The sequence below is a fragment of the Ciconia boyciana genome, chromosome 13 (assembly GCF_034638445.1).
Source record: "Ciconia boyciana chromosome 13, ASM3463844v1, whole genome shotgun sequence".
NCBI lineage: Eukaryota > Metazoa > Chordata > Aves > Ciconiiformes > Ciconiidae > Ciconia > Ciconia boyciana.
The window spans coordinates 17,032,787-17,057,621 of record NC_132946.1 but is presented as its reverse complement, the minus strand read 5'-3'; the positions used below and the strand labels follow the sequence as shown (position 1 = coordinate 17,057,621).

General features: G+C 48.6%; 1 protein-coding gene across 2 annotated transcripts; it reads right to left on the bottom strand.

Moving 5' to 3' along the window:
* Positions 1-431: 431 nt before the first annotated feature.
* NAA60 (N-alpha-acetyltransferase 60, NatF catalytic subunit) lies at positions 432-24,465 on the bottom strand. Of its 2 annotated transcripts, XM_072877864.1 has the most exons (7): positions 24,309-24,464; positions 10,796-10,911; positions 9,148-9,277; positions 7,675-7,771; positions 5,184-5,418; positions 4,165-4,350; positions 432-3,651 (listed from the first exon to the last, which is right to left on the bottom strand). In XM_072877864.1, exons 2-6 carry the CDS (start codon positions 10,903-10,905, stop codon positions 4,194-4,196), a joined length of 729 nt encoding a protein of 242 aa, XP_072733965.1. In that variant the 5' UTR covers positions 10,906-10,911; positions 24,309-24,464; the 3' UTR covers positions 432-3,651; positions 4,165-4,193. The 2 variants fall into 2 exon arrangements, with proteins under 2 accessions (XP_072733965.1, XP_072733964.1); XM_072877863.1 differs by lacking the exons at positions 432-3,651; positions 4,165-4,350 and having other exon boundaries at positions 5,147-5,418; positions 24,361-24,465.
* Between the last annotated feature and the right edge of the window lie 370 nt (positions 24,466-24,835).

Genomic DNA, 24,835 nt, shown 5'->3' with positions numbered 1-24,835 from the left:
CCGGCTGTGCGTGGGGGGCATTTGTGCCGTCCATATCGCAGCCGCTGCTGGGGCAGCCGGTGAGGAGCCTGGCTGCACGGAGGCTGCGCGGCTGCAGCTGTGCGAGGCCCCGGTCTCTGCAGAGGGAGGCATTTCAGCTGCGCCTTAGTAAAATCCTCCACCCATCCAGCAGTCCCATTCCAACACAGGAGGCTCTGTGCTGGAGGAGCTGCTCCCCCTGCTCCAGCCGCTGGCCCTGCCCTGTCCCCCCTCTGCCTGCCCCGAGCTGATCCCTGGCCTGGGGCGGCAGCGGCTCCCAGCCGGAGCCGCCCCAGCCCCAGAGAAGAGGGCCTGCGGTCGCCCCGCGTCGCAGCAGAGCGCAAGGTCGGGTGAAGGTGCTCGAGCAGCCGATCAGAGGCAGGCTCCTGCGCAGAGAGACAAACGACTCAGAAAAGAGGTTTGGTTTAATTGAAGACGTTTAGAGAGAGGCTGATGGTGGCAGCACAATGCTCTTCAATAAATAACGAGCGGGGAGGTGGCTGACACCTCAGAGGAGGGGGTGGCAGGAGGACACACAGGCCAGTCAGCTCCCCGTGGGACGTGCTCAAGTGCTGCAGCAGTGGAGTTGGGTTGTGTAACGGGCAGGATAGAAAGTGGGGGGAACATCAGTCCCAGGCAATCAGGAGGGAAAGCGAGATTCAGTCTAGTCCAGAGAAAGCAAGTGCCAAGGAAAATGGGAGGCTTGAGTTGCTTAAGAAACTCGTATAAACCAGTACACCTGCTTAAGTAAAAAGTGGCTAAGCAAAAAAAAAACCACCCAAACCCAAAAAGTGGTAACCCAAATGAGGCCGGAAGGGTGCTTCAGGCTCCTGGGAAAGCGCTGTGGCTAGGAGGGATGGCAGCAGTTCCTGCTGCTACCTCCCCTGCCAGGGGGGGCCAGCTGGGCCGCGAGAGGAACATCAGGGACCACCGAAGTCCCCCGCCAGCGCCTCGGCAAAGCCAAGCCAACGCCTGCTTCCCACGGGCAGTGCTGCAGGCACAGCCGCTCGGCAGCGAGGCCGGGCAGGGGAGCCCAGCCAGGGCACCTGTGAGCCGGCTCTGCCAGGCTGCCAAGCACCCCTGTGAGGCGAGGGCAGCTGGAGCCCAGCTGAAGGACCCAGCCGGCTCCACAGCACGGGAGGGGGACGCACAGGGAGCCCCCGCGCGCTCCCAGACTGCGGTGCCACAAGCGGCTCAGCCGAGCCGTTGGCTGCGTAGACCTGCCCCGTTCTTCTGCAAGCGGCTCCACCGCATCACTCACGGGCAGGAGCGTGCAGCCCCGCCGAGGGGAGCTTCGCTATCTCGGTGCCCCAGCCACGCGTGGCAGCACTCCTCCTTCCACCCCACGGCCCAGCTAAAATCCCGAGAGGCACCTTGGCCAAAGGTGCGAGCACCAGCTCAGCCTGCAGCTCCCTGCCCCATCGCACGTCGGCTGCCACAAAACCGCATCCCTTGAGCCGTACTCAGCCTGCCCACCGCACACAGGGCAGCGACCACAACTTTGCGCCCAGCGCAGCTGGCTGCAGTGCTGCTTGTGCTTCTGAACTGAAGGGGAACCAGAGATGTGTAGGTTGGAAGGAGGCGCCTCTGGAGTGCTCTGCTCCAACAGCCTCAGAGCAAGGCCAACACCAAGGTCAGCCTTGGCTCCTTGGGGCTTGATGGACCCTCCAACAGCTCCAAGCTGGACTGTCCTCAGGGAGACACCATTTTTTTGCTTCTGTCAGACAGTCATTGCGCTAGGCCTCTGTGGGCCCCAGAAGAGGGACCAGCACCTCCCAGCAGAACAGCCTGCTGCTGCTCCAAAACACGGGATGTGCTGGCCCCTGCGGCTGGATCGAGCTGCTTCCTGCAGTCCGGGCTGCAGGGCCGGCCAGGGCCGCGGGGGAAGCTGCACTCACCAGGGCTTCTGTGCCACAGCCACCTCCGAGCTGAGCGGCAGCACACAGTGCCAGCCCTGTGGCAGCGGTGGGCCGAGCGGGGAGCTAGTCCCAGCCACCCTTCTTGGGAAGCAGCATGGTACCACACACACAACAAGCTCGCCTCCTGCCCCCCTTTATTAATTAACTCCCACCTCCGGGGCTTACAGACACTGAAATGACTTTGTACAGCCACCCGGGCTGCAAGATCTTAACGTGCTTGCTTGCTTGTCTAAGTCTAAGCCTGACCCGTATTGTGTCTCACCCCCACGCCCTGCCCACACCTGCTGCCGGAGCTGGCACTGCCCGCACACACAGGCCGTGCACCAGCTGGGCTTAGACCTGCTTTGCTCAAGTCCCAGTTTCAAAATGAGAGGGGAACAAGGAACACGGTGCTGAGCAGGGGAAGAGCCTCCGCCAGGGAAGGGGGAGTGGCAGTGGGACCCCGGCAGGGCGCAGGGATACCTGCACTCTGACACGTGCCCAGGCTGGGTGAGCTGCAGACTCCCACCTTAGAAGCAAAGTGCTCGCCCAACCTCACTCCGAGTTGCAGGAAGGGTGCCTGGCCTGGCTGCGGCACACAGGCATACCGGGGCCTCCACACAGGCTGGATGTTAAATGCCGGTGAGCTGAGACAGCCCCAGGCTGGCATAGCCACAGGGGTCCCGCAGCCAGGACAGGAGCCCCCTGGACAGCTCCAGGGAGACTGTCTACCAGCAGGGCCCCGTGGTGATGCCCAGGCTATGGCCTGAAGCACACCGGTGAGCAGCTGGGGGAGCTTTTCTGCAGCAAGGAAACGCTGTTGTCATCTGTGCACAGAGCTCATCCCTAAAGGTCCTGCAAGAGTCCAGCCCCAGTGCCACGGGAGGGTGCATGCAGGGAAGGAGAAGGGCTCTGGACCAGACTCCGCAGGGCTCTGGCTGCAGCAGCGGCTCTACACCCCCCGCTCCGCTCCCCTGCTACATTCCAACTTGGACAAAGGCAGAAAGATCTATACAGTATAATATATATATTTCACTATGAAATAGCAATTTCATTCCCTGCCTTCTACTTGATGCATCCTGAATTAAATGCTTCTTTTTAAGTCACTCCAGAGGGCTGGCGGGGCTGGGTAGTTTCTCACGCGAGGCAGTTACCCTCCCTGGAAGTTACCTGCAGGAAGCACCAGCGGCAGCAGCTGACTTGGCAGGACCCAGACACGATCCTTGCTCCCCGCTTCCCCTCACCCAGCTCCCCCTTCCCCGGCAACTAGGGCACGACTATATTCTGCCGGCAGTGGCCTGCCAGGGCGCTTACAGCTCATTTACATGGTTGGTCAGTGCAGATTCATTAACCTCATTCACGCTGCTTTCAGTAGCTATGGTGTGGAAGCAGCGACTGAACCCCTCTACATCACGTATACGAATAGGAGGAAACCAGAGGCAAGGGAAATGGCGGGGACAGTGCAACATGCACACAGACCGGTGACGCAAAGGGCCCTCAGCTACGGCACAGCCAGGTGCCTCACACGACAGCCAGGCCTGCCCAGGCAGCGCTCGCAGGCTCCAGGCCACGGGGGTAAGTCAGGGCTGCAGCCCGTCAAGTGTGAAGTCTGCCAAATCTCGGTCAACCTGTGGAACAAGGAGTCCCGTCCAGGGGCTGGGTCACTGACCAAGAGCTGTCATCACTGGAATCAGTGCAGAGCCGGATGGTTCAGGAGATGAAAGGAAGAACAATCCTATGGGAAGACAAAGAGAGCAGCTGTCTTAGGGAAACCAGGTGTTATGGGCGTCTCCAAGTGTACTGGGGAGCCACTGTCCTGAAGACCTTGTTGTCAGAGACCTGCAACGCAACTGGCAGCAAATGGGCTGTCAGTTACTGTGCTGGGACACTGAGCTGGGGAAAGAGCGAGGACTCGGTCACTCCGGGTCTGGCAAGCTGGTCTAACAGCTGGGAAAAGGAGAGAGACAGCAGGGACAGGTCCAATCTGCTGTCGGGCTCTGGGCTCAAGTAAACAAGATCAGAGTTCAAATTCCCTTCAAATTAAACCAACAGGAGTTTGGCCACCAGCTGGAGACCGAAGCACAACGATGCCCCAGACACACGGCAGCTTGCCCAGCAGCAGAGCTGCAGCTTCAGCAGCCCTTGCTCGAGCTCGCTCTCAGCTGCCCTGAGACAGTGGCCGTGGGGCACTGCCACCATGTCGCTGCCGGCCTCGGGCAGAGAAGGGAGCTTTCCCCCAGGTACCTACCTTTGCTTTTTGTACATCTTCCGATCCAGTCACATCGTCCGGCTATATTCGATGCCGCTCTTGGCAGAAATTCCAGACCAGGGCAGAAGGCTGCAGAGAAGGCTCTGGGCTTGTCGATATATCCTCTGGGGAATTGAACACGGGCTCAGGCTGGCTAGCGTTGATCCAATGTGCTGTAGGTAGTCAGTGGCCATCAGTTAAGGACTGTAACTTAAGAAATAACTTAAAATACTTTGTGGACTAGCACTCCCTAAAGAGACCCCATGACACAGCAAAAGCCTGCTCAGTTAGACAGACAGGTCTGCTCCTTGTGTTAATTGCCTGCTCCTTTCTGTCAAAAGCAGGTCTGCTTTGCACCATAAAAGGTGGCAATTTGGGAACACTGGCTCCAGCTTGTGTGGGAAATACCTCCTCTAAGCAGCTGCTAGTTCCCTTTGCACTCCACAGCAAGTTCCTGTGGGGATGGCAATCTATCCACCTGCCTGGAGAGGTTTGGACTGACTGGCTACACCCAGGAAAGATCAGGTTTCTTCTCCGTGATCCAACGACCTTAAATAAACTCCAAAAGTCAGTTTGAGAGCAGCCTGCTGAGATCCCGGCCAGGCCAGGGTCGCAGGGGATCCTAGGCCACAGGAAACAAGACCAAAGGCTTCTCTGCCATGCTGCTGGACAAATCCTGCACCACACAAGCCAGAGCACGCCTAGCACTCTGGCTTAACACCAGCATTTGCTATCACTGGCATCAAACTCGCTCCAACTTTGAATTCAATGTACCATCCTAGGCTGCCTCCCTGAACTGTTCCCAGAGGAGTCGGGGGAGCCTGGGCACAAGCAGGTCATTGTCAGATCGCTCTAACATCACCTTCCTTCCGACTTCAGATTAAATTCGCATCTGAGTCGGCATCAGTCCCCAGATCTAGCCACGTCACACTTTGCTAGATTGCCATTTTTAACCTAAAACATAGTGTGGTGTCTGCTTATTGTGCTCCCCTGCTAATCAGACTGAAGGTAAAGGATATAAGATTGTCCAGGGTGGATGTCCACCATTGATGTACAGGACGTAGGTAAAGCCATCTTTGAGGACCCCTCTGATGGAATAATAATAGGGAAGATAGTGGTGCTGTTTAAAGTCCCTGTTTTCATAGAAGTTTATTGCTGTGTTGTTAGTGGTGAGGACATGCAGGTAGATGGCTTTGCAGTGATCTTGGGCAGTCGTTGATATATGGTCTTTTAAACTTTCGAGCAAAAGCGAACCTGTTGAAGGAAAGAGCAGCAGGATCACACAGTGCAGCTGCCTTCTCAGGGACAGCACAAGGGTTCATAGGTCCCAGCTGCAACCTCCTGCACCCAGCATCTAAGCAGGGATTGCTGCATGCGCTTGAAGACCCCAGATCCCACCCAGTTCTCACAGACCTTCTTGGTGAATTTAACAGGACCACGCTACATGGTTTCAGTATGAATCTCATCTCGCCTATGAGCATGGCTTCACAAAACAGATTTTATAAAGACACAAACTTCTGATTCAATAACCACAAAGATGAGCCAGACATGGGAATCTGCCAGTAGTGCCCATCCCCAGACAAGCAGCTCTCTGCTTTGGGGAGGGTCAGCGAGTCATTTTCAATGGTATCAGTTCCGTCACATTAATTTATTTTAAAGCCATTTAAAACAGCAGCGTCAAAACAAAACTTCACAAGCAGGTTATTGCATTGCATCTGCTGAACTCGAATTAAAATCTGAGAACTGGTAGGATTTTAAGATCCCTTCTTAGGAGGAGAGCGGAGGCATAGTCTCACTCAGCCTGGATTTTCTGCAGCCCCTAGTCAGCAGGAGAAACCAGAAAAGGGCACAGAGAATACTCCAGCCTCAAGAGACGAGACACGGAGGTTCATCCAAACCACCTCAACCCAGCATGAAGGACCCAGCAGAACCTGCAGGGGAACTTCTCCCATCAGGTGTGGTAACAACAGGCTAAAGAAATAGCTTAGCTCATACAAACACCCAGATGAGATGTACACTGTTTCACAATCCCCAGACCACTTCATGGTCACTTGATACTTAGTGGGAATTTCTATCAGCCAAGCACAAAAAGACACTGAGAGACATCAACAGGAAAGCAGTTTAATTTTGTTATGAGATATTCCACTCTTCTATCTCACAGAAATCCAACTGCCCTCTGGTTTAAGAATAGCAGAGAACTAGAAACCAAAGCCTTTTAATGCCTGCCAGAGAGAAATCAGAGCTTTAGTGCTTAAAAGTATGCCTGGGGTGAAAAGCCTCCTGCATGAAAGACTTCCACTTCAAACACAAGTAGAAAAACTCTCAAGAGAAAGGTCTCAGAAAAAGCAGCAGCAGGCAGCAGCTTCTTTAGGTTGTTTTGCTATAGGTACGAGTTCAAAGATTTTGAGAGAGCATGGTGACACGCTGTCTAGATGTGATGGAAACAGGAAATACTGATACTGAAAGGAGAAAATTCCAGCAAGATGGAGCTGAAAAAAAATACAGGATTTGGAAACTGAAAAGGGACTCAAAACAGCCACAACTTTACAGAACAGAAGACCCCTTTACCACCTTCTCTAAACATCATTCTGCGCAAGTATTTTCTTCTTTGTACAGAAAATTTATCTCCAGTAGCATTTCAATGCAAGTTTTAAATACAGTGCTCCCACTGAGGACTCTGCTGGTCATTTCTTCATGTATCCTATCAGTTTGTACCCTTCTAAACATGACTGGGGGAGAAGGGAGGACTCAAGGAAGAGAAGTTATACCTGTATCCACTGAAGAGACGCCAGATGTGCAACACTGGGTCATGCTGCCAAACCCGGCCTATTTCCTCTTGCAGATCAAAGATATAGATCATGCTTGAAATTGCACCAGAAGGGCACTTATTTGATGACAAAACACATCCTGCTCTAAATGGAGATAAGCCCTCCTGACTGCAGGATTTTCAAATGGCTGCAAAAACACTGTGCGTTGCAGCAGGCATTCAGAGCTTTTACATGCATTTGACAGATTTAATCAGGTCCAAGTTACACTCTTTTTCCAGTTCCCTTTGTCGTTTTCTAAATGTTTGTTCTATCTGTTGAAGTTGAAAGGTTAAAAGCAGATGTATTTTCTGCCTCAGGGACCAGGCTTCTGATACCCATGAAAGAAAATCGCTTCAAACCCTGCTCCAGGGTGAAGTCCTAGCGGTTCTGTCAGTCTCAGCAGCAGGAGTGCAAGTTTTTGGTGTGCTCAGCTGTCCCCTGGGAACAAGATGGACAAAGCCCCATGCTCTTTGGAAACATTTGCACATTGTGTTGTGCCTACACCAGTAAAAACATCTCAGTGCACCTGCATTAACACCAAGAAGGGGATGTGAGTGCATCACCTTCCCAATTGCTGGTACAAATCACCGACAAGCTTGTCTCAAAAGAGCACTGTGGTGAAATGGTGCAGCTCCTTCAGTCACGCCCACTAGCCACACGTGGCAAACAACAGCAGCAGAGTTGCCACGTAGCAGGATCTTACCTATTCCATGTTTTCTGAACTCCTTCACCACTCCAAGACTTAGGATGTAAGCAACTTGAGTGTCCACAGGAAAATTGGAAGCTAGGATGTCTCCATCCTGAGTAGAGATATAACAAGCTATTTAGTAGGATACCTGGGGAGGCAGAGGAGAAGGCAAGAATCTCGTACTGGAACATCTGAAAACAAGGCTACAGCAGGAAACTGCTCTTCACTGAACTTAACTGAAGCTTCTGGAAAGAAGGTGCGAGTTAAAAGAACCAAGCATGGTCCCTTAGGTGTTATTCCTACTTTCATATCACCTTCCCAGAGGCAGAACACAAATCATGATGTTTCCTTACTATATACATTATTTGTGGGCTTAGGGACAGAATATATTTGCATTCTTTACCAGGAAGGATTCAAAGTGCCAATTCTGGAGTTACCCATCAGTGTCTAGATCAATCCAGCAACAGTCTTTATTGCCTGCACGCTCCATCTGAGCTTCGTGTCAGCTGGAGATCTCTGTAGAGGACAAGGAGCATGTTCTACAGGCTCAGTTGCCTGGAGCAGTGTCTGAATAAGCCCCTGGCTTTCAGCTTGGCTGGAACAAGAGCCTTTTGTTAGAGTTGCCAAAGATGCAGTTTCTGACTTTGACTAGCTTTGAGGTGAAGCCAGATAGCTAGAGTGAAGAGACCCATGCCACTCAATGCTCTCGGTTCCTACGAATGTTAAGATTATTGTTTAATCATAACACTGATGGCCTTTTAGAATTTATGCACTCTCTGCCTTGCCCCTGCTATTTTTTTTAATCCAGTTGCCTATGCTGTTTTCCTACACTAACCCAGTGGTCTTTTCCCATACTGGCTCCAGTGACCATCTCTTCTTCACCTCTCTGCTGTACTGTGTTGTCTCTCCTGACCTCCAAGCTCTGGTATCCCTGAAGCCTGAGCTTTCTGCAGCCTGGTTACCTCTGCTTTGTGTTCGAGACAGTGACCGTGTAAATGAAGGAGTTTCTGCAGGAAGTCAGAGGAGTGACTCGCCCAGCACAGCTAAGGAAGTTCAACCCTTACATAAGAAAGGAAGAGGTTCGTTCTCCCACAGCTGTGCATATCTCAGTCACCAGCAAAGACCAGGCACACTGAAAACAGCCAGGCAGCAGTTAAACGGCCTGCTACACAGTTACTTTTGGATTATGCTTGCATGATCTGATGTCTCCGCACAGCACATCAGGCAGCGAGCTTCCCATCGGGCCACAGCTGCTTAGCCCCAGCAGGAAGAGACTGCTGCTCAGCAGGCCACGTGTTCAGATACATCCCACCACCCATGCTCCTTTAGCTGGAAATGGGCATGTTCTTGGTTTCTTAAATTAACTCGGGATCACTATTATAAGTGTCTGGATGGAGGGGGGAAAAAAATACCCCAAACAGGTCCCATCGCGGTTAACCATGGCAAGAGGAGGACTATCTCATACTGCAGCACAGTTTAGTAGCGTACCTCTTTGTGCACCTTTGTTCTGCTCTTGATCTCTGCCACTATCATTCCCACGATGGAGCCTCTATATGTGGCTGCGAGGGAAAAGAACTTCTTGTTGGAAGTGATATCTCGGTACCATGAGTCAGGGTACCTGGGAAGGAAGAAAAAACAGGAACGTCTGGGGACACAAAGCCCATGGGAGCAGGCAGCACCACAGCAAACGTCGTGCGAGATGCTGCTCAACTGGAAACGGGCAGCAGCATCTTTAAATGCCAGTGGCTGGAACTGCAGGCCAATGTATTTTACACAAGACTAAGGGAGGGAAGCTGTGGAGGAAAGGGCTGTCTTCTGCAAAGGCTTACAGCCAAGTAGCTCAGCCATACGTCAATCTAAAGCTCTTTCTATGCTACTAATTTAGCTTATTCCATGAAATCTGGGTTAGGAAGTTATTCACCTTTCCTGTCTTAACTGTTGTATGGTACCAATGAACATCAAACAGCTGCTGTACCCCATTTGCTAGCATGGTTTCTTTCAATTGCATCTAAGCAGCAATGCAGGCTGCTCATGTAATGGCCTCCTGCCTTACTAAGACAACCACATTTTCATTTTACGTTCATTGCCCAGAGCTTTCACTTCCATCTTTAGCAAGTTATTTTTAAATGCAAGATCCATCTGCCCTCATCTAAGAGCGTAAGGATCTCATTAATTTGATACACATGTGAAAAAAATACAGCATATTGGTACAAAAAAAAAAAAATCACATCACCAGCCTCCAGCTCTCCTCCTCCTTCTGCAGCTACTAAAGGGAAACTAGTGTACACTAATTTATTTCAAAGTGAGAGTTCAGCATGCCTTGTGTTTAAAAGAAATCTACAAATTCAAAATATTATGAATGCTTTTGCTGGTTTGTTACATTTTATGCAATCTTAATTATAATCCGTTAAAATCCTCTATAAAGCTTCTCAACAAAGCTAAAGCAAAAAATCCTTGAAGTCTACAGCTGTAGTTTCCCTGGATGCTTTAAGCCAGAAAGCTATCACTGTCCCCCCAAAAAGCTCCTTATTCCCATGCTTGTGCAGACACAAGCATTTACCAAATGGGGGCCTGGGGAACTGACCTGGGACAGACTGAGATCAGCTTTAAGCCAGATCTTTGCCAGAGCTTTGGGAGCAACAGTGATCCCCAGTACGCAGGCAAGTACTGTTCAGTCTCCCCCGGGACATTCAGAAAGACAGTCCCTTAGAACAGTTGCTCCGTGTCGATTTGGTTCAGCTCTGAGGGTGCTTCCTTGGCACACACTCCAGAACACAACTTTCTTTCACAAGCACAGGGATGCTGTCCTTTTTCCTGGAGGTGTGCTCCTTTCCCCATCTGATACACAGTCTTTCCCAAGAAGCTGAGCCACTCCCTTAATTACAAAGCCCATTTTTCTGCCACAATCCGCATACAGGAACTTTCTGATGACTTTAGGGCCCTGCAGGACAGGCAGCAAAAGGGCCATTAACAGGAACGCCACCACAGCGCATAAAAGATTCAGAACCTGCTGCTATCTTAGCAACAGTCTAGATGGCTGCAGAGCCTTTGGTGTCAGCTCTGAACTGGACCAGTGCAGGTTCACACCGTTGGTTTCTAGATCCCCACCATCTCACACCCCAAACCGGTAACGTACTCTATTGGGAACCAGTCGCCACAGAGCTGTTTCACTGTGTCTATGTCATCGTGGCAGAGAAGACGCAGGTTTACGTCCGTAAGTGCAGTCGGGGGCACCTCCTCTGTCATTCACGCCTGCAAGAAAAGAAAGCACGTTAAGAATGATGAAGCACGGATTCTGACTCTCAGCTTCAGGCAGGCATCCGCACAAAAGCAGCAGGAGGTTCTCAGTATCAACAAAGTTGTTTTTCCTAGCAGAACGAGTTTTCAAGAGAGATGAAGCAAAACATGGCAACGTTAACCTGAGAAGCAACTTGAAGCCCTGTTGCCCACGGGATAAGCACAGCTCACTTCTCAGCCTGACCCACCCCACCAGCCCTGCATCTGTACACACCCCGCTCCCTTCGAGCACAGTCCCGTGATGCTGCATGTGAAGGAACATGTGGCACCAACTACTTCCAAAAAGAGCTCAGGATGCTGCATTAAATAAGCCAACAATGTGCCAAGTGTACCTTATGATGCATGGAGCTCTTCAAATGTCTATGCAGGACCAACATTTTGTTAAAACAAACTGAACAAACAGCACTGCTAGAAAATCCTCTTACACAATCCCGTCACCTCCAGTTAGTACATATACAGAGGATTCAAACTCTATAAAATCTTAATTTTGTTTAATTTATGCTGGCGAAATGAGATCTAGTTTCATTTCCCCTCATTCCTATGTGGTACAACTACATGAGGGCTGGCTTTCCAGCCCAGCAGAGAGCATTCAAATACAGAAATCCCAAGATACCCTTTTCTTTCACCATAGCACTACCACAATCCTGCTAACCACGTATGGGACACTTACACCAATGTCTTCAGCTTTTTTTAACAAGGTACCAGAGCGAAAGAAGCAAGTGATAACTAAAGTGGTTGTAAAAGCATTTGTAGCGCAGATGCATAAATGAAGAACAGATCTTGAGAACAGGCTTTAGGCAGGACAAAGCCCCATGCAAGACACTGTGCACACAGAGCAAACAAGGCAGGCAGAGACAGGACGGCTGCAGGAGTCAGTTCCCTTTCACGGGCCACCTGCAGTTCTCCATCCACAGCTTTGTCTCTCTCACTCCACCCCTCCTCGTCCCAGGTCAAAGAACCAGACCAGGATGCAAACAAAAAAAACCCCACCACCCTTAATTTAAAGAATCGTTTGGTTTTGGGTTTACTTTCTTTTCCCAGTTTTAAGAGTTTCAAATCTTGGTTTCAAAATGCCGAGTTATAAGGAAAAAGCTGCACACAGCAGTGCTTGTGTATGCCCTCCTGCTGAAAGGGATGCTCAGCTCTCCAGTGCTCTCGCTTTGAAGCTCAGAGACTCAAGAAGGAACAGATTTAAACACACTGGACTAGATATGCCATTTGAGCAGTTTCAATGCAAAAATCGCATCACCTCCGTAATACACTCTGTAACTGGCAAAGACACACAAAAGGAGTAGGCACGGCAATGATCCCAGTTTGACAGCACACAACTGTGTGCCGATTGCTCTTCTACAAATTTGGAAACACCTCCTTCCACTGTACCCCTAAGAAAAAAACAGGCTAAGCCATAAAATCCACATTCCACCCTCAAATTTCTCTTTTAAGGTATATAAGCTAACTTTCTTCTGCAATTTCCGTGAAAGAACTGGTCAAGAGCAACTCCCACTTAGCACAACATGATGATAGTCAGCAGAGAGTCCCCAGATGCTGGGGTTCTTGGAACTCAACATCAGTGCTGAAAGAGAGGTAATTAGCACTGCTAACGAAAACAGCGTTCACCCTTGACTTTGCCACTCTCCCTGCAACACACGTTGCATGGACTCCTTTGCACTGGCTAGAGCAGCGTGAGCTCCCACTCCTCCGTCCTCCTGGACAGTAGCATAAAGCCCCTATGCTGCGTCGGCCCGGACCTCCTAGGGAGGAAAGAAGAACTCTACCACTGGTTTGTGTGCAACCTGGAACATGTCAAACAGCCAATACATCAAGACAAGAAAGGATACACTTAAGGTCCACTATTATCCAGAGAAATCTTTGCTAGCCCTTCTCCCATGCAGGCAGAAAGAATGGCAAAATGCTTTAATAGAGCAGAGGTCCAAGGAAGTTCTACAGCTCTTGAGAAAGATGAAACGAGGTGGGTTTCTTCAAGCAAGGGATCCTTCCCAGACACAGCTTTCCTCCCAGTGACTGGTCCTACATATTTCCCTGAGAAGGGCATCCGAGGGGATCTGTATATTGATATGGATCGCTTGTTCTTCTCCGAAGAAGTCCTTAAAAAGAATCACAGCTATTTCACAGCCTGTTCTAGGACTGCGGCTGCATATTTACCGGGCAGCCTACAGCTTTCACAGTCAGTACAGATGCTAGTTTCAAAACAACTTAAGCACCTAGAAAACCCACAAAACCAGTACTCCTTGCTGCTTTTAAAACTAATTTTACACTCCTAGAATTAGCTCAAGCCCTCTGAGGCTAGACTTTGAAGCTGTACCCTGTCGCGGCAGCGAGCACGCTCTCCACCACCAGCCCCTGCTGACCTTTTAACGTGCCTCAGCTTTACCCCGCGGGGCCCTGAAGGAAGGGCACGTTCACTTGCTGTGGCTGATTTGATCCACACCACTGCTGGTTGGGGTGAGGTAGCTGATGCACAGCGGTGTGGACCCCAGTCCCACCCTCCCACCCTTGCCAGACCCTTTGCTGAGCCATTTCAGAGCGGTGACCCACCACAAGATCACAAAGCGAGGACAAAAGAATTGTTTGTGGGCCAGAACTCCTTGGCAAAAGCTCGGGTAGCATAAGACAGGCTTCCCAGGGGGAAAAAGAGGAGGGAGGAGTGAGCAGGCACATACAGCCAGAGCTGCTTTGGCCATGGCAAAGTTCCAAGCCCCGCTACATCGCTTCGTTAGTGGGTATTAAGCGGTGCTCAGGTTTGCAACAGCAGTGCTCTTGCTCATTCATTTTATTATTCTTGAGAAGTTTTGATGCTACTGTAAGGCAACACCCCTTCTCAGTCAATGCTCTCAGCATTAATAAATCAAAGATAAATGAAACAACCATGATAGAGCCATATTTTTGCTAATGAGTAGAAAAGGCAGGGGCCTAGGAGCAGACTTAGCCAGCAGCTGCTGCAGGAGAGGCAGAGCCAGCACAGGACGCATTCTTGCAAGGATTAGTTCATGTTTATTTAATACTATATTCTCAAAGAGCTAGGCAAGCATTATGCATTATCCTGTAGCTGAAGCCAGCCTTAAAAAAATAATCCATGACTGTTTTGTTCAACAGGATAATTCCCCTCCCCTCAAATTCAGACAGCCGTTTCTCAGCACCGGTTGTGTTTGCAGGGACTCGCTCCATCCGCTTTGCATTATGTGACCCAATCTGATGCTCTTGCACATTTAAAGGAAATTTAGGACACCCGCCTGGCACTGTGTCCTGCCACAAGGTTTTAGGAGAGCAGACCTGTGCACCTTCCTCCCTGGCCAGGTGTTGCTGCTGCCGGAGGAGCTGCGGTCAGTGGCTGCTATGACCAAGAGAGAAGAAATCCCAGGCAAGTCAATTCTCTTTGCACCCAGGTGACAGCCTCTGGCTCTTCACAGATATCTGGGCAAACACCCAAGACCCAGGTCCTGGCCCCCTGCACAGCCTGTGGCATGCTGTAATTAGCAGAGCCAGAGTCCTGATCAAAAGCCTCAGCTAGCACAGTGATGAGGGCATCACTTTTAGAGTCAATGTGGATTTAGAGGACAAAGATATGTTTGGAAGCATAAAGAAAACCAGTATCAGTGTTAAATACAACCCTAGGACTCAATGGAGGTTAAAAGGGCCTTCAGGGGTTTAGAGGTAGCATAGCTCCACTCACCACTGCAACACTGACAACACCGACTTCTGACCTTTGAGACCAAGCGGTGGTTGCTGTGAAGCAAAAACACAGGCTCCAGCCACATGCAGTTAACTGAAGGAGGTCCACAGACATTTTTGAAAACCCTAAGTGAAGTTACCTTATTTAATACCTCTTTCTCAGGTGTCAGTCTTCGTTCATGTGATGTCCGCGGTCTGGGAAGTGGCATGGTTAACATCATCCACTGCCCCTCCACCCAGCCGGGCACAACCACCTCACCCTTTTGTCAAAATGGGAAACACTCACTTAGGAAGATTATAAAATGAGCCAACATTTTATGCCTATGATGGGATCATGCAGTTAAACATTTGTAAAAGCTCTGAGGACACCCCTTTCCAAAATACCAAAGTTAGCAGTAAGTAGAACTAGAAACTGAGTATTTAATTGTCTTTCCTACTTAAAAACTGCAGATATTAACACACAACAAATTAATTTCAAAAAAACTACAGGAAAGTATAAAGGTTTTGAGCATTTCTACTAGTCTTCTGCCTTGCTCTCTTGAAACAAATCTAGCAAAACGTTTTGGCCTTATGTGTATTGGGCAGCTGCAGAGGAACCTGTCAAATCCTCATTACAAATATTTAGCAGTAATGGAAGTTGGATGAAAAGAAATAGTAAGTACATTACTAAATAAGCCAACTTAACATATAATTTTAAATTAAAGCACTTTGTAAGGCCTAAACTTACTATTTGAAAATAATGGCATAAATCTTTGGCATCAATAAGCCCTAGCTTTAATGAGCTAAAGAACAGTATTCCACAATTCTGTCGAAAAGGCAGAGGAGCCTTTAGCTTCCAGCATCAGCCCAAGCAATGGCTGGGACTCACGAATTAAGAGTGTTCACTGCGCACAGTGAGCCGAGTACGGGTACTGACACACTTCTACCACCAGTACTTCCAGGTCCTACCGTGCAAGAGTAGGTCTTGTTTTGAGGTTAGGTTAGCTACCAGGTGCAGGGACAGTTTCTTTACTTGAACTAGATGTTTCACAGCTAAGAAACCTCAACTCAGGCTTTTCTCAAGGGCAGGAAGTTTTCTTTCCCTCTTAGAGCTCTTGTATTTAAAAAAAAAAAAAAAAAGATAAAATCTACGTAATACCATATTTCTAGAGAAACTGAGGTAGCCACACAGAATCAGCGCTCTTAATCCAAGAGGGTGTTCACATGCAAGATAAAGCCTGATGCTTACTAGAATTTGGCAGGAGACTGCTTAAATGCATTTGAAAATCCCTCAGGCACTTCCATACCTACAAAAGCCACGCTAAGTGATTCAACAAGTTAAGATTTCCCTTGTTTAGTGCTATTAGACATGTTTTAACAATGTTTCTGCCTTGCACATCCTGCGAAAAGGAGTTGGATTTATCATAAGATGCCATTTTTATGAATTTTTATTTGGACTTCAACTTCCATCCAGATAGGTTCATGAAAATCCCAAATAAAAATTTTAATCATCTAGCAACAAATATCACTGAATTTCCTGGCAGAATAAAAGCAAGGTAATCTAAGACTAAAGCTAAACAAATACTAACTAGAATCGTATACATATATAACTTCCAATAAGGTGTGTATTGGCTTCAAATTTAGTGTTCACACAAAAACCAATGTGAAAATCTTCTTCACTTGCAGAAACAAAGCTAGACTGAAGTCCATCAAAATCTTTTACTTTTCAATTTAAATGCTAATTGAAATCAATTCATCCTGAACAGAAAGAAGCAAATGTGCAGGGAAGAATAAAGAAAAACAAGCACTGGCAGGCTAGTGGATTTTTATAAAGCAACCCTACGATTCAGGAAGTACTGTCCTGAAAGACCCACGGCCAACCACCCTGGTATCGCAGGCACCTCTGTCATTAAACGTGCAGACCCTTATTCACCTTCTGCAATTCAAAGCACTTTCTTCAAGCACACTCCTGCTAGATTATTAAGAAGGATTATCTGCTGTCATTCCACAGAAGGAAAAGATTAAGTTCCTCCAGACAACTACCAAGTACATACCATGCATGCGCCAGGTCTGAGGAACTGCAGAGATGCTAAACAAGTCTGCTCTGCAAAAGTGGCATGCGAGTTGGCCCTTCCTTCGGCTGTCAGGTCACGTCCCTCTGCCTAAGGCTGCATGTTTCTACCCCGCACTTCAGCGATGGACAGATGCACAGTAGCTGTATTTTACTTTACATGAGCAGACCATCTGCTCAGCATAAACACAGACCAGCAGATACTCCCTGGAAGATTTGCATGCATGCACAGTGGGCCAGAGCTGGATTTCCTTACGCCTGGTACCCTCACTCGAGGTGCTGCTCCAGTGTCGCCACCAAATCCTTTTTTGCGACTTCTGTGTGGACAGTCCTCAAATCCCAGCAAGACAAGATTTCCAGGAAAAAAAAAAATTAATGACACATGGCATCCTCTCTCACTTGTAAATAAATACGATCAAACAAAGCCCAGACAGAATTTTAAGAGCTACTCAAAATGCAGGACAGGCACACGTTAGCTGTGACTGAGCATCACCGTACTCAAAACAGACACAAACTCTGCTATTGTCTGGGGAGTATCACTTCAAGAGCGCCAGCGGGAGTTTTCACAGCCGTAAGTCTCTCTACCTTGCGCCATCTGGCACTGGGGATTTGATTTACATTAAACCACTCAATCTGAACCAGCCAAAGGTCTAATTCCAACAAAGCAGTAAAGATTTCCCTTCTGCATTTCATTTTAAGCTTACTGTGTTTTTAGGTTACTGGTCTTGCAGGGAATGTTCCACACAGACACCCCTGTTACCAAGTTCCTTTTATTTAATACAATAAAATTGCAACTGGATTTGAAAACATCATGAATTCATTACTAAGAATCTCAAAGAGGTGCTTCTAGGACTTAAGGCAACATTATCAAAGCAATAGGAGCCAAATTTTGAAAGATATTTAAATACTTGGCTTGATACCACCTAGGTGCTACTTCAAGTCTGGTCATAGAATAAAAAAAATTAGTTGAAAGGACCCTTCGGAGGTCTTCTGATTTAACCCAACTTAGATCAGGTTGCTCAGGCCCACAGTCCCACATAATGTCAGCGAGGAGCAAATCTCTTCACCCTGCCTGGGCTCAGATTAGTTCCTTTGCACCCAGAGGCGCAATTGGAAAGCTGGGGTGTTAAACGTGCTGCCTACACCAATACAACCACCTCTGCTATGCGTGCAATACAGGCATACCTCTATATGCTATTTGTTACACTCCATCCCATTTTTTTTACATTTATTCCATTTAATGCTCCTGCTCCTTCTAGGAATCCCATGCAGGTTCATTTAGGATGTGATAAATAAACCCCAGAAGATGTGGTTCTCCTCGTTTCTGGTATGTTATGCAAACCGACGGAGCTTGGAGTTCACTGTCATGAGCAGAATGGTGATTGTTTCACCTCTGTTCCTGTACCATTCATCACATCCCATAGGAGTGCTGCCCAAAACTGCCATCACTTCATTCCCTACATTAGCAGAAGCAGGTGTTTGGAGCGAGTGAGACACTTAATGGGAAATCTAGGACAAAATTACTGATTTTGTGCCTTGGTCTGAAAATAATGTAATAATATGGCTGGAAACAGGCTCTGATGCTAGGTTACCTCATTTCACAATAGTCCATAATGCCTTTTGATCCAGGCGTTACGTTTTTCTGTCATTTCTACCAGAACCACAAGCACTGAGCCTAGGAGCCCCTTGTGGACCCGTGGTCATTCAGGGACATGCACAAGCTCAAGACTTTGAGCTCCTCATTATTTAAACTCCTTCAGTAGCAGCTTCCTTCTGTGCAGAAAACTGCCTTCCTCAGCCAGCTCCCCCTGCACAATCTCCTAGGCTGCCGCATCTTGAAGAGCTGCCGTTAGTCCAGCCCTGCTATGCAGATCCCGTTTGCCTCCAAAGCACACGCCGAGCGCTAATGAGCTTCTCTCGGGGACGTCACTCTGGAGAAAGGAGTTTGTCAGTGCCTGGACTTTCTTCTCCAGTAAATCTGTTCAGGGCAGTGTGCCCAACTAGCACACCCCCGCAGTGGAGAAGGGCAAAAACCAGTGAGCTTGGGTAAGAATGTATTGTAAAGAAAGCTGAATTTATCTCAACACCAGGGAGACTGGAGGGTAACCTGGGTTTAGATAAGACAGCTGCACCAGTGAATCGTCAGGTGCCTCGAGGCAATTAACAAAGGATACTACCTTCCTGAGCTAGCCAGGCCAGCATGGGGGGGCCATATACGTGGCTGAGCCCGAAGTATAAAAACTGGACAATTAATAAAGTAAACTTTGAAGAAAGCAAAGGGCCTGAGCTGGCTTCAATCTGCGTACTCCCTCCCAGTGACTGTAGGTGCTGAGCACCGTGACGGTGAGCATATAGAGACCAGTAACAGGCATCGCATTTGTATTTGGATTCAACGGTACACTGCAATTGCTGTATTATGCTTGTGCTGCGATTTCAGTATGTTGGTGTATCACCCTGCTAAATCAAAATCCCATGTAACACCAAATATACCAAACAAGTAAATTTGATATTAAACCCTCCTCGTGTGGAACATCTACAAGAGCCTGGCCAGAGCACATTGGACTCAGACAGCCAGGAAGACGGCACTGTCGCACACAACCTGGGAAAATCGGTCCTGGCATTCAGGCCTCTTCCCAAAGGCTCGCCCCACGCTGCTCAGCCAATTCTTCCTCAGCTCTCAAATTCTGAAAACATCATTCTAAGAAAAGCACTTGCTCCTTGTCCCCAGCTCTGCACTTCATTTTCCGTTACGCCCAAACTGAGGTGTGCACACCACAGGACTAAAAGCCTGAAAGCCAAAAACCCAGAATCAAAGTAATTAACACGTTGGCCTCCTGCCATGAAGGATCTGGATTTGAAACAGACCTCAAAAGGATATTAAGAAATGAGAGGGCAAAATGTAGTTCTACCTGTGCAGCAAGCAGCAGTTATTTATTTGAAATGAAAACACTTACTGTTAGTGAAATCCTTTTATACTTGTATCCCTGATCCTCTGCACGCTTGAAGTTTGACTTGTCAGCCTTCCAGCAGCAGAAATGTTAACGTTTTGCATGCGAGTCGCTTTCTGGGCTGTTCTTTTACCCTACAGCTCTAGATACCTTACTGAAGCTGTAGATTTCACAGGAGCTGGTACCCGAATAAAGTGTCTCTAAAGCATACTGCAAAAGGCACGGCTTCCGGCTGCCCCAGATACAGCAATTCCTCCAGGGAATGGCAAACAAGAATCTCTAAGAGGGTTTTGCTGTTAAATCTTTTCTTGTTAAGACGCGGAAGAGAAAATCTGCTTTGTGACAGTAGCACTGCGGGGAGTTAAAACCGAAGGGTCACAATAGAGGCACACTTAGAACACGAAGCTCTCTAGAGGAGAGATCTAATACCTTGCAAATGCTGAACGCGGCAAGTTTCCAATAGGCAGCTGTTCCTCCAGAAAACAAAAAAAAGCCCCAAACAACTCATCATACATGCAGGCCCGCTGCCATTTCCAAATTAGAATAAACAGCTACACAGAAAACGTATGTAGTGACTAAAAAAACAGCCAGAAATTCAGCCTAGTGTAGTACAAATACTGGAAGATAGAAATTCGAGCCTGCCTCCATTTCCTATATGCTGTCCTCACTACTGAGCAGCAACACACAGCTGTCAACAAAACCCAGTCCCTCCACCTACATCATTACAGGAGACACTAACAAGTAACTTTTTAGAGGCTATTAGGCTATTGCAAACAAGGTGCTTAAAAAAAAAAAAAAAGCTTTAAAAGAACATTCGTTCCCTAGTTGGCAGACAAGCGCCCCAAACTCACTTCTCTCCAAGATCCCAAATTGAAAATTTGAACCAACATGGTTCCTTTTCTTCTTCTTTCTCAACATGAGACACCCAGGTTCAACTCAAAAAACCTACTGCTACTGCTTCAAGCTAGTAACATTTAAAATGGATTCTGGCACAGATGCCTGCTCTTACATCCACAGTAATAACTTGAAAAGGAGAAATTAAAAACTTAATTAAAAGCTAATGTTGGAAAACTGAGCAGCTCCCGTTCCTACCTTTCTGTGTGGAGGAAAGCGTGGGTGGGGGGACGTAGTGTGAGACATGAAGCTCTAAGTCTTTTTGCAACACCCTGCACTGAAGCCATCAGACACGCAGTGACTGGTTAAAAAAACCAGGAAGACAGGAGTGATACCATTCTAGTAACGATTTTAGATAGCGTTTAACTTTCAAGTTTGTAGAAGAGGTGCTCAGCTAAGACAGAACTTTCTCTGCTGCCACACTGAATAGCTTAGCCCAATTGTTTCTTTAAAAGCATCTTAACATCAGAGGTACAAAGCATTAACAGCAGCCGGTGGCACCAAGTCACCGCAGGGAATTCCTGTCCATTACCAAAGGCTGCCTCCAGTCCAGCAGCCTGTGAGGAGCAGGAAGGCTGAGCCACGAGGAATTCTGCATCAACTCTGCAAACCACTCACAAGGAAGTCCCCAGGCTGGTAGCTGTAATTCCTCAGGTATTTACAACAGCACTGTCATTGAGAGTCAGCCTTTGCAACCACAGTTTCACCTGCTCCTGCTCACACCATAAATTACACTGGGAGTGGCCAGGGTTAGGGGCAGAGAGGCGGAAAATAGCCAGGAAGAGAGAGGATGGCTTCTCGGGTGGCAGGACCAGTTCACATCAGACGATGGGCTAAGATACCAGCACCAACTCACTGACCGGCTTATCAGACTATACTGGCCCAGTACCTATATTCATAACACCCCCCCAAAAAAAAACCACCCCCACATGCAAATAAAGATCACCCTTACTGGGAAAGAAAGAACAACAGACATGAAAGAAGTACCAGACTTCATTAACAAAAATAAATACACATACTATGTTAAAGGCTCTTTGAGCTCCCAACTACAAAAGACCATTTTTCTGAATTCCACTGGCAGTTCCCACAATGTTTGATGACATCTGAGGCCAGCCCAGATACCAAAAGATACAATGATACCACTCTGGTTTAGGAAAAGAAACGAAAATTAAGAATGCTACAGGTTTTAAGAGGGCATTCACAGGACAACCACTTACCAATTACTCAGACATGTTAAGTCAACTTGCTTTTAACATCCAGCAACCAGCTGAGAAAAACAACAGCAGCAGCTACTTCAAAGAACAGAATGATGTATTAGAACAACGCTTACACACTACTGTATGTTTCTTTATTTGCTACCAGGCATATAAAGACTAATTAAAGCACCAGTTTACAAGACATAACAGAACTACTTTTTTAACCTGCAAGCTTAAAACCATCTACTTCAAAAGCGTGGTGCCAGGCAGTACCCAGCATCACTGCTTCTGACGGGGGTGCGGCTGCTCCAACGTTCTCTTGTAAATGAAGCATTCACACTCTAATTATAACATGTTGGGAGAGAGCCACCAGCTTTTTTTAAAAGAACCTCACTTCTGAGAAGTCTGATAGAGTTTATTCATACAGTCAATTGATTTATTTAAAAAAAAAACCATGCACTAGCACTCCCAAAAAGCTACCAGAAGTGTCCCTTGTAAAGGCTTTTGAGGAAACTAAGCTGGACTAAGAAAAGCCTAGGGCAGATTAAAAGAAAGGAAGCAAATCTAGGATGAATACATAGTGAAAAGAGATTCCAGCTATAATCCGTTCAGCAGATTCATAAAAACTAGATAGGAGAAGAGATTAACAGATATGCAACAAAAATTTATGATCCTTTGCAATAGGGGCACAGATTTCCAGGACACTAAAATCTAAAGCTGTCCACAGTTGTAGAAAGCTCTCACGATGCCAAGAGACTAGTAAGATGGCAGATAAAGTCTGTAAGCCAGTAGACAAAAAAGGAACGCTGGTTGAAGAAAAGCAAACATTTCCAATTTGTGTTAGCCACTGCAAGGGGAAAAAAATCCATGCTCTCACAGTGAGTTCCCTGAGAACATTAGTTTGCTGCTCAGCGGCAATCAAAATAGGATACTGGAAATTAACAGAACGAACAGAGAGGGAAAAACACACATCTAGAAAGCCTTTGGTCTGAGCTAGCATGCTCCTCCCTATGTAACAGATATTTAATACCTCTATATATCTGTAAATAAAAGGTCAGACACTCAGCCACGTTCACGCTGTTCTTGAGCAGAGAGAATAGCTGCAACGAACAGCCAAGGTTCAGAGGAGCTCACCAGTCATCTAGCACGGACCAGCTGATACTGGGAGGTGCTGCAGCATAACAAAGACAGGATAAACTACAACAGATACAGAGCAAGCTAACGAAGTTCAAAGTCAACATAGTAACATAATTAAACAGTTAAACAGCTTACCACAGGAGAAGATAATAATTTGATGCCTATAATCAAGAGCAAATGTCTAAGACACATGCTTTAGTTCACGGCTGGACACAGCAATCCTGGTGGCGAGGATACCAGCCCTGGTCACTCTGACAGGACACGGAAAGCAGCAGCGCTTTCAGCATGCAGCTTTGGCAGTTTCCGAAATGGAGATGCTATTTTCACCATATAGATAGCATACGTATAACCCACCACTGTGCAGCCCGAGGAATTGGGCATGGCAGCTGGAACACTTCTGGCAAAGCCATCCGCCACCGTGCCCAGCAGGAAGCACTGTGCCACAAAGTCTTTGGGACAGCCTTTAAAGCTCAGTTTGATCAGCTGCAATTAAAAACTTCAAGATATACCCTGCAAAAGCATTCAGCTGTCGTCCCGTTTGGATATGAAGTCGAGCAATGCTTTCTCTCCGCTAAAGCTCTACAGGCTGCTTCAAACGGACACAACACTTACGTAGGGCAAAGCACAGAAAAGCTAAGCTGCCGTGGTGCGCGCTAGGTTGGAGCCAGCCGGGGCGGTTTGTGAGCTGTGACCCAGGCTGTCAGGAGACACAGAGCAGCCGGGAGAGCCAGAGCAGCTCCTGTGCGAGGGAAAGAGCTGGATCTAGCGACGCATGGCAAATTCCCGGCCCTCCCAAGGGAAATTCTGCTACAGAGGAAGAGGAAATGGAGACGCACTAGTTAACGCTACAGACCCCCTGTGCTGCTGGCTGAGCCCCCGAACACAACTCGGAACGTGCCAAGAGAAGGAAGAGCTGTAAGCATAGCTGCGGGACCTCCCGCGTCCCCGCCAAGGCCAAGGAAGAGTCTTCTCCGTTGGCACCATCGTACCCAAGCACAGGGTGGTGCCAACTGACTCCAGCTGGAGTTCGGATTATTTTTCTAACAACCCAAATGACACCGTTTCCCCAACCTAACTGCGTTGCTTCAAACAGAGCGCAAGTGAGGACTCGCACGGTTGCCCCACGAAACCCGGTCACTGGAAATCCCCGCGCCCCGGCAGCAGCCGGCCCGCCGGGCTCCACCCGAGGACGATGCCACGGAGGCTCTCCGGATCACGGCGCTTCCCGGGACGGGCAGCAGCACACCCCGCGGGGCTCGGCCCCGCTGCGCTGCTCCGGGGAGCACCGGAGCGGGGGGGAGGAGGGGGAGCGGGGTTGCCATGGCGACCTGCGCCCGGGACGGGCCCGGCTCGGGCCCGTCCCGGGCGCAGGTCGCCATGGCAACCCCGCCCCCCCCCGCTCCGCGGCGGAGGCCCCCACCGCGCTTCCCCGCTCACCTCGGAGGGGCGGCGGGCGCGCCGCGGGCGGGCGGGGCAGTTCAGCGCATACCGGGCGGCGGAGGCGGGCGAGGGGCCGGCGGCCGCGGCGAATACCGGCGGGCACTTCCTTTCCCCGGGCACCGCGCAGCAAGGCGCCTCCCCATAGGCTGCCTCCCGACACGTGACCGGCGGGCGCCGCGCAGGCGCAGAGGGGAAACGCCGAGGAGAGACCAGCGAGGGAGTAGAGGGAGAAATCAACGCTGGTAATTAAAGGGGAGATTTAAAATTAGCGATGCATCCTTGAGCACAAATGCTCGGGAAACAGGACGCAGGGTGGTCACACACCTCTCCCGCTGTTTCCACCGGGACTACGCTGCAAGGGGCACCGGGGCGACCCGTCACACTGCCGGGGCTTGCTGCCGATACCGACTCTAATTCTGAAATTAGACGTTTTTAAGGGTTTTTTCCTTGTTGAAGCTCTACAAAGCGTGATGAGACAGGACAGGATATTTCAGTTGGTAGGGACCTACAACAATCATCTAGTC